The sequence below is a fragment of the Phacochoerus africanus genome, chromosome 12, assembly GCF_016906955.1.
Source record: "Phacochoerus africanus isolate WHEZ1 chromosome 12, ROS_Pafr_v1, whole genome shotgun sequence".
Taxonomy (NCBI): Eukaryota; Metazoa; Chordata; class Mammalia; order Artiodactyla; family Suidae; genus Phacochoerus; species Phacochoerus africanus.
The window spans coordinates 54,314,347-54,331,798 of NC_062555.1; the positions used below are offsets into that span (position 1 = coordinate 54,314,347).

General features: G+C 38.4%; 1 protein-coding gene across 10 annotated transcripts in view; it reads left to right on the forward strand.

Moving 5' to 3' along the window:
• ABI1 (abl interactor 1) overlaps nt 1-17,452 on the forward strand; it is a 130,990-nt gene that overhangs the window by 49,781 nt on the left and 63,757 nt on the right. For all 10 annotated transcript variants that reach the window (XM_047755354.1, XM_047755351.1, XM_047755350.1 and 7 more), the window contains exon 2: nt 4,302-4,469. In XM_047755354.1, coding sequence (XP_047611310.1) covers nt 4,302-4,469 — 168 coding nt within the window. The remainder of the gene's footprint in view (nt 1-4,301; nt 4,470-17,452) is intronic.

The following is a 17,452-nucleotide window of genomic DNA, read 5'->3' on the forward strand; positions in this document are numbered from 1 at the left end:
GAACTCAGTAAAACTTGGTTTCCACAGGTAGATCAGGGAGGAAGAAGAGAGCTAGTTTTATATATTGACTGTTTTGAAAATTCACTTATCTAAGGAATTTCCTGTTTAGTTCTTGGCTTCATTGTTTATTTTGAGTTTAGCTCTTTTAAATAATTAACTTCTTCTTTTAAAGCTGAGTATGTTTATTTCCATTTTAAGCATACTTCATCAGTGGCCTAAGACAGGGATGGCAAATGGGTTACATATCACATATCAGCTCCTAGAGTGATTAATTAAGGGTATTTAGACTTTTTCAGGAAGACTGATATGATTGATGAAGAATGTCTGTTTTAGCTCTTTGGAAAAGTGCTGGCTACTTGTCTTCTAGTTGATAAAACCATCTTGTGTGATACTTTGGAATATATGGAGGCTGCTGAGCAGTTATACTAGAAGTGTCAAAGAATGAGGGAGACCAACTATCGTTTGCTAAACTTAACAAACAGGAAATTAAGTGACAACGGTAATTCCTTTTTTTTTTTTGTCTTTTTGCCATTTTCTTGGGCCGCTCCCGTGGCATGTGGAGGTTCCCATGCTAGAGGAACCTCGAATCAGAGTTGTAGCCACCAGCCTATACCACAGCCACAGCAAGGCGGGATCTGAGCCGCGTCTGTGATCTACACCACAGCTCATGGCAACATCTGATCCTTAACTCACTGAGTGAGGCCAGAGAAGTCCTCATTGATGCTAGTCAGATTCGTTAACTGCTGAGCCATGATGGGAACTCCAATAACGGTAATTCTTGCACAGCTTTAACTTTTTTTTGACTGTGCCTGTGGCATATGGAAGTTCCTGGGCCAGGGATTGAACCTTGCCACAGAAGGGCCCAAGCTGCTACAGTGACATCACCAGATCCTTAACCCTCTGCACCACCAGGAAACTCCCAGATTTAACTTTTATAGTCATGGCCTGTAGAGGAAGTTAACTTTGACTGAAACTGCACTCTCTAGTAAGGTAGCCACAGTCTGTATGTGGCTCTGGAACACTTTATTTATTAAAAAAATTGTTTTTGGCCTTTTTAGGGTTGCACCCAGGACATATGGAGGTTCCCAGGCTAGGGGTCAAGTTGGAGCTCTAGCCTCTGGTGTATGCCACAGTCATAGCAATGCCATATCTGAGCCGTGTCTGCCACCTGCACCACAGTTCACTGCAACACCAGATCCTTCACCCACTGAGCGAAGCCAGGGATTGAACCTGCGTCATCATGGATGTTAGTCAGATTCGTTTCTGTTGAGCCATGACAGGAACATCTATTTTAAAATTTTTTATTTCTTTTTAATCATCAGGTAATACAGGGATATATTCTAATTATTTTTTGTTTTTTTAATTTTATTTTTTTGTCTGCCCTGAGGCACGTGGAGTTCCCAGGCCAGGGCTGGGGATTGAACCTTCATGCCAGTGCTCCGCTAATGCTGCTGATCCTGTTGTTTCACAGTGGGAACTCTAGCTCTTGAGCACTTTAAAATGTGGTTAGTTTGAGAAAATGAATTTTAAAATTTTATTTAATTTTAATTATTTTAAATTTAAATTTAAAATGAAATTAGTATAAAATATTTTCTGTTAAATACGTCTTTACTTTTTTGGTAAGTCTACATTTTACTTTAACCACTGCTTGACAATACTTAGCCTTATGACCATGCAGTTAGGGAAGTTGGGAAATAAAGTGTAATTCTATGCCCTGGACTAGTTAGTTAACACATCCGTCACTTCATATATATATATATATTTTTTTTTTTTTGAGTACATTTGAGTTCTACCCTTTTAGCAAATTTCATTTATGCAGTATGGGTTGTTAACTGCAGTCACTGTACTTGACATTTAAGCCTTTTTGTTGGATGGAGCTAGGTTATTGATATATAATGTGATAAAATCCGAATTAGGTTCAAACTGATGCTTTCAGTTTAAATCCAGAACTACAGGTTTAACTTCTTTTTTTTTTTTTTTTTTTTTGGTCATTTTAGGGCCGCACCCGAGGCATATCGAGGTTCCCAGGTTAGGGGTTGAATTGGAGCTGCAGCTTCTGGTCTACATACACCACAGCCACAGCAATGCCAGATCCAAGCCTCGTCTGTGACCTATACTGCAGCTCATGGCAATGCTGGATCCTTGACTCACTGAGCAAGGCCAGGGATTGAACCTGCATCCTTACGGATGCTAGTCTGGTTTGTTAATTCTGGGCCACACTGGGAACTCCAACTTCATTGTTCTTAAATCAGAATCTCTTTTGAACTATGCAGAAAATCTCAGTTCTTAATGACTTAAACATAATTAATGACTTGCTTTATTCCATACTAAACAAAGAACAGTCTCAGGATAATAATTCCAATCAGCAGTAAAGTGATTGAAAGCAGTTTCAGTATTGTTTTTCCTCTTTCAGTTGTTTTTGTCCTAAGGATAAACCCTGTTAAGAATGTACAATCAAATTACTGTGCTTTGAAGCCACTTTCAGAATATTTCTTCTCTGGTTACGCCACAAATTAGATTTACAGTTAGGCTGATTTGATTAATTTTACATTTAATTTTGGAGAATTTCTTTTTAAAATTTAATTTTGTTTCATAGTTGTGGAAATTATTACATAGTTCCAAAAACAAATCTAAAAAACAAGGTATGTTTAAAGGGCCCTATCCATGTTTTTGCCACCTTATTTACCCTCAGCCCCAGATGTAGTTTTTTTTTTAAAAGATGTTACGATTTATCTTTTTAAAAATAAGCATGTATTTTATCTTTTCTTATTTCTTATTTCTTAAATAGTAGCATTCTATAAACATTTTTTTTCACCTTATTCATGTTCTGAATTTCACCAGTATTCTGGAGATCGATTGTAGTGGTCATAATGTTATCCCTTAACATTTCTTCTTACAGCTGTATAGTACTCTACTGTTTGGAGATCTCATAATTTATTCAACCAGTCCCTATCAGTGGTTATATCGATTGTTTCTAGTCTTTTACTATTGCAGATAGTGCTGCAGTGAATAATTACACATACATTTTTGCCAATGAGTCTTTGAGATTCCTGAAAGATTACTGGGACAGAAAATATGTCCATGTGTAATTTCACTGGATAGTCAGCAGTGTATCCCCACAACTTTGCAGAGTACTTTGTCCTACTTTTGGATTTTTGCCAGGTGGTTAGGTGAGAAATAGTATCTCATATTAGTTTGCATCTACATTTCTTTTCTATAATGAGCAAGGTCGAATGTTTTAAAAAATGGTTAAGAGTGGTTACATTGGGGTTTTTTTTTGGTGAACTATTAGATTCCGTTTTTTCTGTCTATTCTTGGCCTTTTTCTTATATATTGTATAAGTTGTGAACCACCCTGCTCCCCATTCTTTGCACCTCCTTCCCCAACCCTCGCCGAGTTTGTCTCTGAATTTTGCTCTGAACTTTGTCTTTGAACATTTCTTTCTATCTGACTCCAGCTGTGTACTGGAGTTTGGGAAGAATGGGTGGGTGAAGGATGGGGTCACAGTAGTTTTTGTGGAGATGAGAAGCTTGGTCATAATGATTAACGGGGGGATTGGATTTCTGATGATTTTAATGTAAACAGGAATGTAGGGTAGAATGGATGTAGTCCATATCATTGGACTAGTAGATGTGATTTTTTGTTGTTGTTGTTGTTGTTGTTGCTATTTCTTGGGCCGCTCCCACGGCATATGGAGGTTCCCAGGCTAGGGGTTGAATCGGAGCTGTAGCCACCGGCCTACGCCAGAGCCACAGCAACGCGGGATCCGAGCCGCGTCTGCAACCTACACCACAGCTCATGGCAACGCCGGATCGTTAACCCACTGAGCAAGGGCAGGGACCGAACCCGCAACCTCATGGTTCCTAGTCGGATTCGTTAACCACTGCGCCACGACGGGAACTCCAGATGTGATTTTTTTATTAAATCAACATTTGTTAAGTAGAGCCCTGAGATGTCGTGGATGGTGAGCTCAAGTTTCAGTAAAAGACTTCAAGGAAAAGTGAAATTGAGAAGTTTATTACTCATAGTTCCTGGATGAGGTACACAGCAGGCCTTGAAGTGGACACAGAAGATCAAAGCAGGGTGCAGGCAGAGAGTGAGCAGTAGGACCTGGGGCACATGCTTTTATGGAGTTTGAGGGTGGTGTGCTTTGTAGTTTATCATATTGGTTCAATAAGTTTTTTGATTCAGATGGATTTTTCTATTAAGAAATATAATTATAAAACTCTCACTTTCTATAGAACAGATATTTAAATGAATATTAACCTAAATAAGTATTGATTTTTTTGTTCTTATTTCAGGCTACAGACAAGAGAAAAGCTTTAGAAGAGACCAAAGCCTACACAACCCAATCCCTAGCTAGTGTTGCTTATCAAATAAATGCATTGGCCAACAATGTACTCCAGTTGCTGGACATCCAAGCCTCTCAGCTTCGGAGAATGGAGTCCTCCATCAATCATATTTCACAGGTAACAACTTGTAAAAAGCTTTAAATTCATATGTAATTAATTGACAGCGTAGTAGATAGGCTGGAAATATGTATTCCTTATTCATCTTCTTATTGACTGATGATAGTCATTGTCATTTTCAGCTTCAGCTTAGAGTTCAGTAAACCTACTTTTCTTTAAGGTGTGTGTGTGGGGGGGTAAAATATATGCAACCTGAGATTTACCATTTTAACCATTTTTTAAGTATATAGTTTATTAGCATTGAAAACATTCACATGGTTATACAACCATCACCACTTAATCCTGCTCTTTTTAAAGACCTTTTATTTGAAGTAAAATAAATTGCACATAATTAAAGAATACAGTTTTATAAATTTCGGTACATTTATTACCCATGAGACAACACATTTAAGATAAGGAGCATTCCCTAAAATTTCCTCGTATTCCTTTGTTATTCCATCTTTCCATCCCTTGTCCTCTGGCTTTTTTGTCACTGTGGATTGGTTTACATTTTCTAGAATTGTATATAAATAGAATCATATGGTATTATTGGTTTTGGTCTGGCTTCTTTCACTCAGCATAATTATTTTGAGATTCATTCATGTTGTGAAAATAGTTTACTCCTTTTTGTTGCTGAGTGTTCTTCCATTGTTACACATTTTGTTTGTTCACATGTTGATGGACATCTGGGTTGTTTTCTGGTTTCTCTATTACATATAAAACTTCTATGAACATTTGCATACATGGCTTTTTTTCCTTTATTTTTTTAAGTATAGATGATTTATAATGTGTATATATATGTGTATGTATATATAGATATATGCACACACGTATGCACACTTATACATTCTTTTTTTATTTTTATTTTTTTCCCATTTAAAAAATTTTTTATTGAAGTATAGTTGATTTACAAGTTGTGATAATTTCTGCTATACAACAGAGTGATTCATTTACACATATACACACATCCATTCTTTTTCAGATTCTTTTCCCATATAGATTATCACAGAACATTGATTGGGTAGAGTTCCCTGTGCTGTACAGCAGGTCTCCATTGGCCGGTCATTCAGTATGCAGTGTGCATGTGCCAATCTCAAATCCCCAGTTCCCCCCTCCCCCACCCCACCTGTCTGCTTTGGTAACCATAGGTTTGTTTACAAAGTCTATGAGTCTGTTTCTGTTCTGCAGTAAGTTCACGTGTATCTTATTTTTTTAGATTCCACATGTAAGTGATACCATACTGTGTTTGTTTTTCACTGTTTAAATTCACTTAGTATCTCTAGGTCCCATCCGTGTTGCTGCAAATGGCATTATTTTATTCCTTTTTATGGCTGAGTAATATTCCATTGTGTATATATATTCCAACACACACACATCTTCTTTATACAGCATATATATAGGTCTTGTTTTTGTATCCATTCAGCCAGTCTATGTCTTTTGCTTGGAGAATTTAGTCCATTTACATTTAAGGTAATTATTGATATGTATGTTCTTATTGCCCTTTTGTTAATTGTTTTGGATTTGTTTTTGTCGATTTTCTCTGACCCTTTTTCTCTTGGCCTTTTTTCTTACCTTTCGTTCTTTTCTTTTGTGGTTTGATGACTATCTTTAGTGTTGTGTTTGAATTTTGGTTTGTGGTAACCATGAGGTTTTGATATATGAGTCTATATATACACACAAGATTGTTGTAAGTTGCTGGTTTCTTAATTGCAAATGCATTTCCAAGATTCTGCCTTTGTACTCTCCTCTTCTTATAATGGCTGCTTTTGGTGGCATATTTATGTGTGGATGATTTCCTACCTTTACTCATGTTTGCCTTTACTGGTGAGCCTCCTCATTTGTAATTTTCTTCTTTCTAGTTGTGGCCTTTTCTTTCTGCCTAGAGAAGTTCCTTTACTATTTGTTGTAAAGCTGGTTTGGTGGTGCTGAATTCTCTTAGCCTTTGCTTGTCTGTAAAGGTTTTGATTTCTCCTTCGAATCTGAAAGAAAGCCTTGCTGGGTAGAGTATTCTTGGTTGCAGGTTTTTTCCTTTCATCACTTTAAGTATATCGTGCCACTCCCTTCTGGCCTGCAGAGTTTCTAATGAAAAATCAGCTGATAACCTTATTGGGGTTCCCTTGTATGTTATTTGTTACTTTTCCCTAGCTGCTTTTTCTTTCTTTCTTTCTTTCTTTTTTTTTTTTGTCTTTTTTGACCGTGCCTGTGGCATGCAGAAGTTCTCAGGCCAGGGATCAAACCTGAGCCATAGCAGTGACAATGCCAGGTCCTTAACCTCTTAGGCCACCAGGGAACTCCTACCTTTATCCATTCATTTGTCACTGGACATTTAGGTTGCTTCCATGTTCTGGCTGTTGTAAATAGTGCTGCTATGAACATTGGGGTGCATGTTATTTTTTCAAAGTAGAGTTTTTGTCTTTTCTAGGTATAAACCTAGCAGTGGGATTGTGGCTCTTACGGTAACTCAACTTTAGTTTTTTTTTTTTTTTTTTGTCTTTTTGCCATTTCTTCGGCTGCTCCCTTGGCATATGGAGGTTCCCAGGCTAGGGGTCGAATCGGAGCTGTAGTCACTGGCCTGTGCCAGAGCCATAGCAACGCGGGATCTGAGCCGCGTCTGCAACCTACACCACAGCTCACGGCAACGCCAGATCCTTAACCCACTGGGCAAGGGCAGGGACCAAACCCGCAACCTCATGGTTCCTAGTTGGATTCGTTAACCACTGCGCCACGACAGGAACTCCATGAACTTTAGTTTTTTAAGGAAACTCCATGTTTTTTCCATAGCGGCTGCACCAGTTTATATTCCCACCAACAGTGTAGGGGAGATTTCCCTTTTCTTTTTACCTTCGCCAACATTATTTGTAGACTTTTTTATTTTTATTTCTTTATTTCTTTATTTTTAATTTTTTTTTGTCTTTTTTCCATCTCTTGGGCCGCTCCTGCAGCATATAGAGGTTCCTAGGCTAGGGGTTGAATCGGAGCTGTAGCCACCCGCCTACACCAGAGACACAGCAACGCGGGATCCAAGCCGTGTCTTCGAGCTACACCACAGCTCACGACAACATTGGATCCTTAACCCACTGAGCAAGGCCAGGGGTTGAACCCGCAACCTCATGGTTCCTGGTTGGATTTGTTAACCACTGAGCCACGACAGGAACTCCTAGACTTTTTTAAAAACATTTTTTAAATTATAGTTGATTTACAATCATAAATCTATTCTATCAATTTCTGCTGTACAGCAAAGTGACCCAGTTACACATATACATACATTCTTTTTTTCACGTTAGACTTTTGATGATGGCCATTCTGACTGGTGTGAGATAATATCTCATTGTCTTTTTTTTTTAGTTATATTGAAGTATAGTTGATTTACAATGTGTTAATTACTGCTGTACAGCACAGTGATTCAGTTATATGTATATAACATATATATTCTTTTTCATATTCTTTTCCATTATGGTTTATTATTGGATATTGAATATAGTTCCTGTGCTATACTAGGACCTTGTTTATCCATTCCGTATATAATAGGGCCTCTACTAATCCCAAACTTTAAATCCTTCTTGCCTTCACCTCCCCTTCTCTTTGGCAACCACGAGTCTGTTCCCTTTATTTGTGAGTCTTTTTATTTCATAAATATGTTGCTTAGTGTAATACTGTATTTTAAGTTTTATTTTTTTAATGGCTGCATGTTTGGCATATGGAAGTTCCTGGGCCAGGGATGGAATCTGAGCTGCAGCTTCAGACTATACCACAGCTGTGGCAGTCCAGGATCCTTTAACTCACTGCCTTGGGGTGGGGATTGAACATGCACCTCCTCAGTGACTGGAGCTGCTGCAGTTGGGTTATTAACCCACTGTGCCATAGTGGGAACTCCTGTGTTGTATTTTAGATTACACATATAAGTGATACCATATGGTATTTGTCTTTTCTCTTTCTGACCTATTTCGTTTACTGTGATAATCGCTAGGTCCATCCATATTGCTGCAGATGGCATTATTTCATTCTTTTTAATGGCTGAGTATCATTGTAATTTTGATTTGCATTTCTTTAATACTGATGTTCAGCATCTTTTCATGTGCCTGTTGGCCATCTGTATGTCTTCTCTGGTGAAATGTCTATTTAGGTCTTTCGCCCATTTTTTGATTGGGTTGTTTGGTTTTTGATATTGAGGTATATGAGCTGTTTGTATATTTTGGAAATTAATCTTATCGGTTGCATTGTTTGCAAATACATTGTCTCATTTCTTAGGTTGTCTTTTCATTAAGTTTATGGTTTCCTTTGTTGTGCAAAAACCTTTAAGCCTATTTAGGTTCCATTTGTTTGTCTTTTGTTTTTGTTTCCATTATTCTAGGAGATAGATACAGAAAAATACTGCTAACAGTTTGTGTCAAAAAGTGTTCTGCCTTTGTTTTTCTCTAGGAGTTTTATAGTATCTGGCCTTATATGTAAGTCTTTAATCCATTTCGAGTTTATTTTTGTGTATGGTATTAGGAAATATTCTAATTTCATTCTTTTACAGGTAGCTTATTGAAGAGACTGTCTTTTCTCCATTGTATATTCTCGCCTTGTTTTTTGTAGATTAATTAACCATAAGTGCATGGGTTTTATTTCTATCCTGTTCCATTGACCCATATGTCTTTTTTGGTGCCAGTACCATACTCTTTTCATGACTGTAGCTTTGTATTATAGTCTGAAGACAGGGAGACTGATTCCTCCAGCTGCTTTCTTCTTTCTCAGGACTGTTTTGGATATTTGGGGTCTTTTGTGTTTCCATAAATATGTTAAAATCATTCATTTTGGTTCTGTGAAAAATACCATTCGTAATTTGATAGGGATTACATTGACTGTATAGATTGCGTTGGACAGTATGGTCATTTTAATAATATTGATTTTTCCAATTCAAGGACATGATACATCTTTCCATCTGTGTTATCTCCACAAATCTTTTAATGTCTTGTATATTAAAATAATAAAATAGAAATAATAAGAAACTGGATTTTCATATCTATTTTTGCATTCATTCTATTGCGATTTGTTCTTTATGAAGAAAGTCTGGCTTCACACAGATACATAGACATATAAAGGCAGGATCTTGGGGACCCCAAGGGTCAGATCACTTTGGAGAACGATTATGTTGTGGGGTTATTACAGTTTAGTCTCTATGATATATAGTTCCAATATAATATGCTGGCTGTCATACTTCCATTAAAATTTTTTTTTTCTAGATTTGTATTATATGTTCACCTGTAGTTTCTTCTGACTCTTTTTTTTTTTTTTAATAAGTCTTGGTACATTTTTAGTGACTTTAGCAATATTTTTGATGCTTTTATGCATAATGTCAAGGGATTTCTCCTAAACCATAATGGCCTGTTGATATTTATTTTAAATTCTTAAAGATGTTTCTCAACCAGTATCTGAAAGGTATTTCATGAATTTCAAGATTAAGCATGCTTCTTGTCTTTGACACTTGTCATGGGCTAAGTTGTGTTCCCCTAGAATTCATATGTTAATGTAAATAACCTCCAGTCCCTCAGAAAGTGAATATTTGGAGATAGGGTTTTTAGAGAGGTAATTAAGTTAGAACGAGGTAATTTAGATGGGCCCTAATCCAGTATGATTGGTGTCTTTACAAGAGAAGATTAGGACAGAGACGCAACAGGAGGAAGACCATGTTACAGCATAGAAAGAAGAGGGCCTTTTACAAGCAAAGAAAATGAAGAAACCAACCCTGACAACATATTGATCCTGGGGGTAATCTTGGACTTCTAGCCTTCAGAATTGTGAGAAAATAAGTTTCTATTGTTTAAACCACGCAATACTTTGTTATGGCAGCCTGTTGTGATTTTCTTGGCTAGGAAGGCCTAAGGCACTCACCCGACCCCTGTTTACTCATAGCGAGTCCCTCAGATTAGGCCACTGTTGCCGCTGGACCTGTCCTCATGTTCTTATTATGATTTAGGACCACCTCCGCAAAACCCATTAGGGAACTCTGAAAAATGACATTTGTTCCTCACAGTTCCTGAAGGGTACATGGCGTATCCAAGGGCCACGTCCGGGCCACACAGCAAGGTCACAGGTAGAGAGAAAGGGAGCAAGCAGGGACCTGGGGGTCTGCCTTTATTAAGATATCTGAGGGTGTGGTGTCCGAGGTTTTGTTGGTTCACTCTTGATTTGTGAATTTAAAGAGTAAGAATGAAAATCGAGGTCAGGAAGGGAAAGACAGGGTCATTTTTTAAGTAGTCAGTTATCTGGGTTAACCAGCACTTTTTAAAGGGGAACTTTATGAGTTGGGGTGGCCTGGCTTCAAATCTAGTTGTTTTGTGGGTAGCTCAGCTAGCAGTATGTTTATTTGAGATGGATGTCTTTGAAATAGATACCTCAGCAATCAAATGGTTAATGTCATTCTCTTACACTGTACAGCCCTAGCAAGCTAATGAAACACTTTTGTGTCATCTTTAACACTGTTACTTTTATACTTCAGCTATTATGATATAAACTGTTCATTAGAATCTGAAAAAAAAATGGCAGAAAGATACAATGCAGATTGTTGAGTGTCATTTAAAATGAGAAAGCATCGCATTTTTAGTTAGTACCCAGTGGCAAGGAACATGTCAGTAGCACTTGCATGATTGGCTGATTTACCATGAGAAAAATATACTAACTGCCCTGTTCAGTATTCTGATGGATTTATATGCACATCCAATATTTCTAAGATGCACTGTACTCTGCTAGACTGAGTAATGGCCTCAAATATATTTAGATCCTAAGATCTGGAAATGTGAATGTTATTTTATATGGCAAAAGGGGCTTTGAAGATGTAAATTAAAGATCTTGAGATGGGGAGATTATCCTGGATTATCCAGATGTGCTGTGAATATAATCACAAATGTCTCTATAAGGAAGCAGAAGAGGATTGGACACAGAAGAGCAGAAACTGGAATAGTGGTGAGAATAGAGATGATGAAGTGGTGACAAACCAAGGAATGGCAGGAGCCAGAACCTTGGGGAAGCAAGGGAGCAGATTCTCCCCTAAAACCTTCTAAGGGAGCATGGCTCTCTCAACACCTTGATTTAGTCCTGTAAAACTCATTTTGGATTTCTGCTCTCCAGAGCTGTAACACAATAAGTTTTTGTTGTTTTAAGCCACTCCGTTTCTAGTAATTTGTTGCAGCAGCATTGGGAAACTAATACACATTCTGTAAGAAATTGATCCTAAATGTTGTATTTATGTGAATTAATTTGTGTGAATCTGTGGTAGAAGTTGGTTCTTGTCATCGTCATGATATGGATTAAAAAATATTTTAAAAAGGATACTATCCTAATGTCATGAGGTAAAAAGAGGAGTTTGCGAAGTTCCCGTCGTGGTGCAATAGAAACGAATCCGACTAGGAATCAAGAGGTTGCGGGTTTGATCCCTGGCCTCACTCAGTGGGTTAAGGATCAGACGTTGCCGTGATCTGTGGTGTAGGTCACAGACGTGCCTTGGATCTGGTGTTGCTGTGGCTGTGGTGTAGCTCCGATTAGATCCCTAGCCTGGAAACCTCGATATGCGGCGGGTGCGGCCCTAAAAAGACAGAAGGCCAAAAAAAAAAAAAGAGCAGTTTCCTAACTTTCCTATCAGAGTCTTATTATGAAATAGTATTTTTTATCTTCAACTTTAATATCAAGCCTACACAGTTGCTAACTTTCCACTGTTTTTCTTGTAAACACCAAGGCCCAACAATCAAGTTTCCTTACTTCCTTTTTGGAGGGAGGACATCTTTTATTATTTCAGATTAATGAAACATTCTTGCTTTAATTATAGTTGTTAACAAGGTAAATTTATAGCAGAACAATCCCAGTATAGGTGTGCTAAAATGGGATATAGATTTTTCTCTGGGTGTAAATACACACTGCAGAACATATAAATGTTTATTTAAAAGAGTTGAGAGACTAAACCTTGTCTTGGCACAGTAAACCATATCTTACTATTATCTAAAATAAAATTCTCTCACTTACTGTATGAACAAACATTTTATATTCTGGTAGGACCCTTTGAGCAGCTAGCACAGTACCTTGTATTTTATATGGGCTTTCATGTTAGTTGAGGGAATTTTTGAATTTTAGTATGTATTAGACAGAATCTGTAAATTTTGGCATTAAAAATATTCTTTAGGAGTTCCCGTCGTGGCGCAGTGGTTAATGAATCCGACTAGGAACCATGAGGTTGCAGGTTCGGTCCCTGCCCTTGCTCAGTGGGTTAACGATCCAGCGTTGCCGTGAGCTGTGGTATAGGTTGCAGACGTGGCTCGGATCTGGCGTTGCTGTGGCTCTGGCGTAGGCCGGTGGCTACAGCTCCGATTCGACCCCTAGCCTCGAACCTCCATATGCCGCGGGAGCGGCCCAAGAAATAGCAACAACAACAACAAAAAGACACAAGACAAAAAAAAATATTCTTTATATTCTAAAATTTATGATGCATAGTTATTCCTTTCTCTTTCCATTCCTTCTTTGTATGTATATATGTATATGCTAACATGTGATTTGTATATTTAAAAAATATATATAAGCTAACATGATTTGTATCATTAAAATATGTAAACAAGCATATCAATAACTAATCTTGTCTCTGCTATTATTCGTTATGATGCTAGAGATTTATGCCATCAGATTACTAAATATTTTAGGTTTATTTGAATTAACAGTCTGATACTGGGATCACTAAGCTATGATCCATGTGGGCTAAATCCAACCCTTCCCCCAGTTTTTGTAAATAAAGTTTTATTGGAACATAGCTGTGTTGCTTTTTTAACATACTGCTATGGCTGCTTTCTCCACTATAATCACATAATTGAGTAGTTATTACAGAGACCATTTGGCCTACAAAGCCTGAAACATTTACTCTCTGACTCTGTCCAGGAGTTTGCTGAGCCCTCATGTAGTATTATACAAACATTTACTTAAAGGAAAAAAAATGTTGTTGAGGTTTGATAGCAGTTTCTCCAACTACTTGCAGTAACTTTTTTTTTTTTTTTTTGGTCTTTTTGCCATTTCTTGGGCCGCTCCCTTGGCATATGGAGGTTCCCAGGCTAGGGGTCTAATTGGAGCTGGATCTGCGACCTACACCACAGCTCATGGCAACGCCGGATCGTTAACCCAGGGCAGGGATCGAACCCGCAACCTCATGGTTCCTAGTCGGATTCGTTAACCACTGCGCCACGATGGGAACTCCAGTAACTTTTTTTGTAAGGTAATTTTTCTGCAGGTTGATTTTGCTGACTTTTCTGAGTGAACCAGAAATTGTGAGGAATGGGGCTTGAGCAGATTGCCTGATGATAGTTCATTCTACAGAATTTATGGCCTCATCCCTTCTATCTCATCACAGTATAGAGGTTAGCTTTATAAGAAAGGATGGAAGAAGCTTCCTTAAGGTTTGGTATTCTGATGCCAGCTGGCTTACTGCAGTATGATTCTGTTACTACCCCCCTGGAATCCATACTGCCTCAAACCTCAGATGCTAAGGGCAGGTTGGATCCCCATTCTGTCCACACTTTTGACCAACTGGTCACAAATCTGGGAAAGATTCCCACAGCTCCCCTCAGATTTGTTAATTTATAGAGCGACAGAATTCAGAAAAGCACTATATTCAGGATTGCAGTTTTATTTTTAAAGGATACAGATTAGGGCCAGACAAATGAAGAGACACGTAGGACAGAGTGTGAGATGGTCCTGAACACAGAGCTTCTGGGCCCTCTTGAAATCAGGTCACCCTCTCGGCATATTAGTGTGTTCACCAGCCAGGAAGTTCAACCGAGCTTCAGTGTCTAGGGTTTTTTTTTTAACCAGATATAGGCATGATTGATCAGATCATTGACCACATTATTTGAAGTCAGTCTCCAGCTCTGTGCACCCCCCCCACACCCCCAGATGTCTGGCTGATTCAAAGCTTCAGCCTTCTAATCACATGGTTGGTCTTTCTGGTGACCAGCTCCTTCCTGAACCATCTTCTTAGCTAAACAAAGACACCCCCATCACTGGGAAAATTCCAGGGGTTAGAAGCCCCCTCTTAGGAACCAGGGGCAAAGGCTAGTTAAATTTTTTATTATGTAGTAGAGCAAATTTGAAGTTTTATGGCCTCAAATAGTTTAATAAAGACCAATAGATAATAATGTATTTGTGATTGAGCCTGCAATTTAATTCATATTGAAGTTTGTATAAAAGTCATGTTGGAGGGTTGCTTTGTCAGTTTGTTTTATAAACAGTTTTTGCTGCTATAGAACATTAGATCAAAAGATAAAGTTTGTACAAAGTTTCTCAAAACTACTTTTCATATATTGATACTTTTAGTATATTTAGATAAGTAGATTTCTCAAATTGATAATTCTATAAAAAGTCTGTTTAGCATTTTAGATAACTGAAATTCCTTATTTTAATCGTATCAATGGAAATCTTTCTAATATATGGTCCTTGTTTTATATTTACATGTACTTATAGGCAGTCCCACTCCTCCCTGCCCTCTTCCTTCATGACAGAATTTGTAGGTTTTCTATGTAAAAAATAATTTTGGGGGACTGCAGATTTGGGTGAATAACCTCAAAATACATTTTCCTTTCATGGTTCTCACATTTTAAGGCAGATCAGATTGGGGTCTGCAGTAGTAAGACTGATTTGGGAAAGATGGGTATCAAATCTTTGGTTTCTGTATTCCCTTTTTTTCTTCCTTTTTGCATCTGTTTCGCATACCACAGCTACCCTGGAATGGTCTTTTTTATGCAGTGTTTGTGTCTAGATATGGTTCTAGGACTCTTACTGTTTTCTCACAATTATTTCCAGTTGGTGAAGAAAGGGAAGATAAATGTAGTGTTGATGTATATTACAGGTTGGTAAAATATTGTAAGTAAGGCTTACATTGATTCTATGATTTTCCTTTTTACTTATTTTTAAACCTTTTATTATTATTAGTATTTTTGGCCCCACCTACTATGTATGGAAGTTCTGGGCCAGGGATTAACTCCGAGCTGCAGCTGGGCCATCTGTGCCACCGAGAGACCACACTGGATCCTTAACCTGCTGTGCCACAGCGGGAACCCCTCCTTTTTATTTTTAAATGACTGATGGTTATATTTTTGTATGTTTTTAAAATGCTGTTACTGGCCAGTAAAATTAATAGCAGTACTTTTTCTCCTGCCTTCCTTCCTTTTTTGTCTACTTGTCTTTCAGTCTGGCTCTTCTGTCTTTTTATTTCTTTATTTCTTTATTTTGCTTTTTAGGGCTGCACCTGCGACATATGGAGGTTCCCAGGCTAGAGATCGAATCAGAGCTACAGCTGCTGGCCTGTGCCACAGCCACAGCAACGCCAGATCTGAGCCATGTCTGCAACCTACAGCACAGCTCACGGTAACGCTGGACCCTTAACCCACTGAGCAAGGCCAGGGATCAAACTCACAACCTCATCGTTCCTCTTTGGATTCGGGTTTCTGCTTCACTATGACGGGAACTCCTTTTCTGTCTTTTTAAAATAACTTTCTGATGTGTGAAATTCACAGTTACAATAACCCAAGCTGTTCCGTATCCTAATCACCATCTAATACATGCATACACGCAAACCCACTATCTCACCTTTGATTGAGCACGGAATGAGAGTCTTGGACGTCAACCTTAGAGGACCAGAAAAGTTATTTCATTTAGGCTAATGAGAAGGAGGCAAAGTTATGATTTTAGTTTTTGTTCTAGAGTAAAACAGCCAAGCATTCTTCCTGTGGTAATAATGAGTAATTCCTCTCAATTCCAGCCTTCCCACAGGTAATTGAAACTGGACAAAATAAGAAAGACACACAGACTACCTGAAGAGCAACCAGTAGCAGGCAGAAACTCAGGGGCAGGGTGTGAGTATTCAGTGCTTGGGAAAAGGAAAGTAGCCCTGGTGGCTTTGCTGTTTTTGTAGCCAGTTGACACCACACAAGGCAGTTAAAACTCAGGTTGAAAACTGTACCCTGCTTGGTGAACCAGAGGGCAAGAGTTCATGGTGACAGCAGCTAGAAAATGAGAAGAAGAGACTGGGGGTGGGGGTGGGGGTAGGCACTTTTTAGTAAAAGTTTCCCTGTGTCACAGACTGACCCTGAACCACGCATGTGTGGAGCAGACTGCAGTAAACCCAGCCAAGGCCAAAAAAGCTGAACAGAGGTTTCAGCTGCTGCCCTCTAGGAGGAGACAGTTTGGAGTTTCAGTTCAGCCAAGTTTACTCTCAACACGTTTCAGAGGACTATGGCAGGATTGAATTTGCATAAGGTATCGTTTACAATGTACAGGATATTTATAGTTATTAGACTTATGAAGAAATGGGTAAATATGACTAAAGCTCCAAATCAAATTTAGATGTTTGTCAGATCAGCCCTTAGATGATATAAATGTTGGACAAGTAAGTATTTTTTTATTTGACCAATTCTGAGTTCAGGGACTTAAAACTTTTTATTGTTAAAGGGAATTTCAAAATACCGATTCTAGTTTCGTTCTAAAGTTTTTTCTCGGGGTTTCTGTTGTGGTACAGTGGAAACAAATCTGACTAGTATCCGTGAAGATGCAGGTTTGATCCTCAGCCTCACTGGGTTGGGGATCTGGCACTGCCGTGAGTTGTGGTGTAGGTGGCAGATGCAGCTCAGATCCTGCGTTGCTGTGGTTGTCATGTAGGCCAGCAGCTGTAGCTCTTATTCGACCCCTAGCCTGGAAATTTCCATATGCCATGGGTGTGGCCCTGAAAAAATAAAACATATATATACATATTTTTGTCACATATCCTAACTTAGACCTAACAAGTCTTCTAGTCTCTTGGACTCTCCCTCCTCCTTGTTGTGCTTCCTTCCCTGTAAAGAATTACTTGTTTGGTTAATGTATGAATCAAGGTTCAGGAAACAGAAACTGCTCTAGGTATTTTAAGTGGAAATCAGGTCTCCATGAGTAACTCCCAGAACTTGAAGAATTGACTCACTGTAACCCCTGATGATGCCATTGGAATTACTGAAACTGAT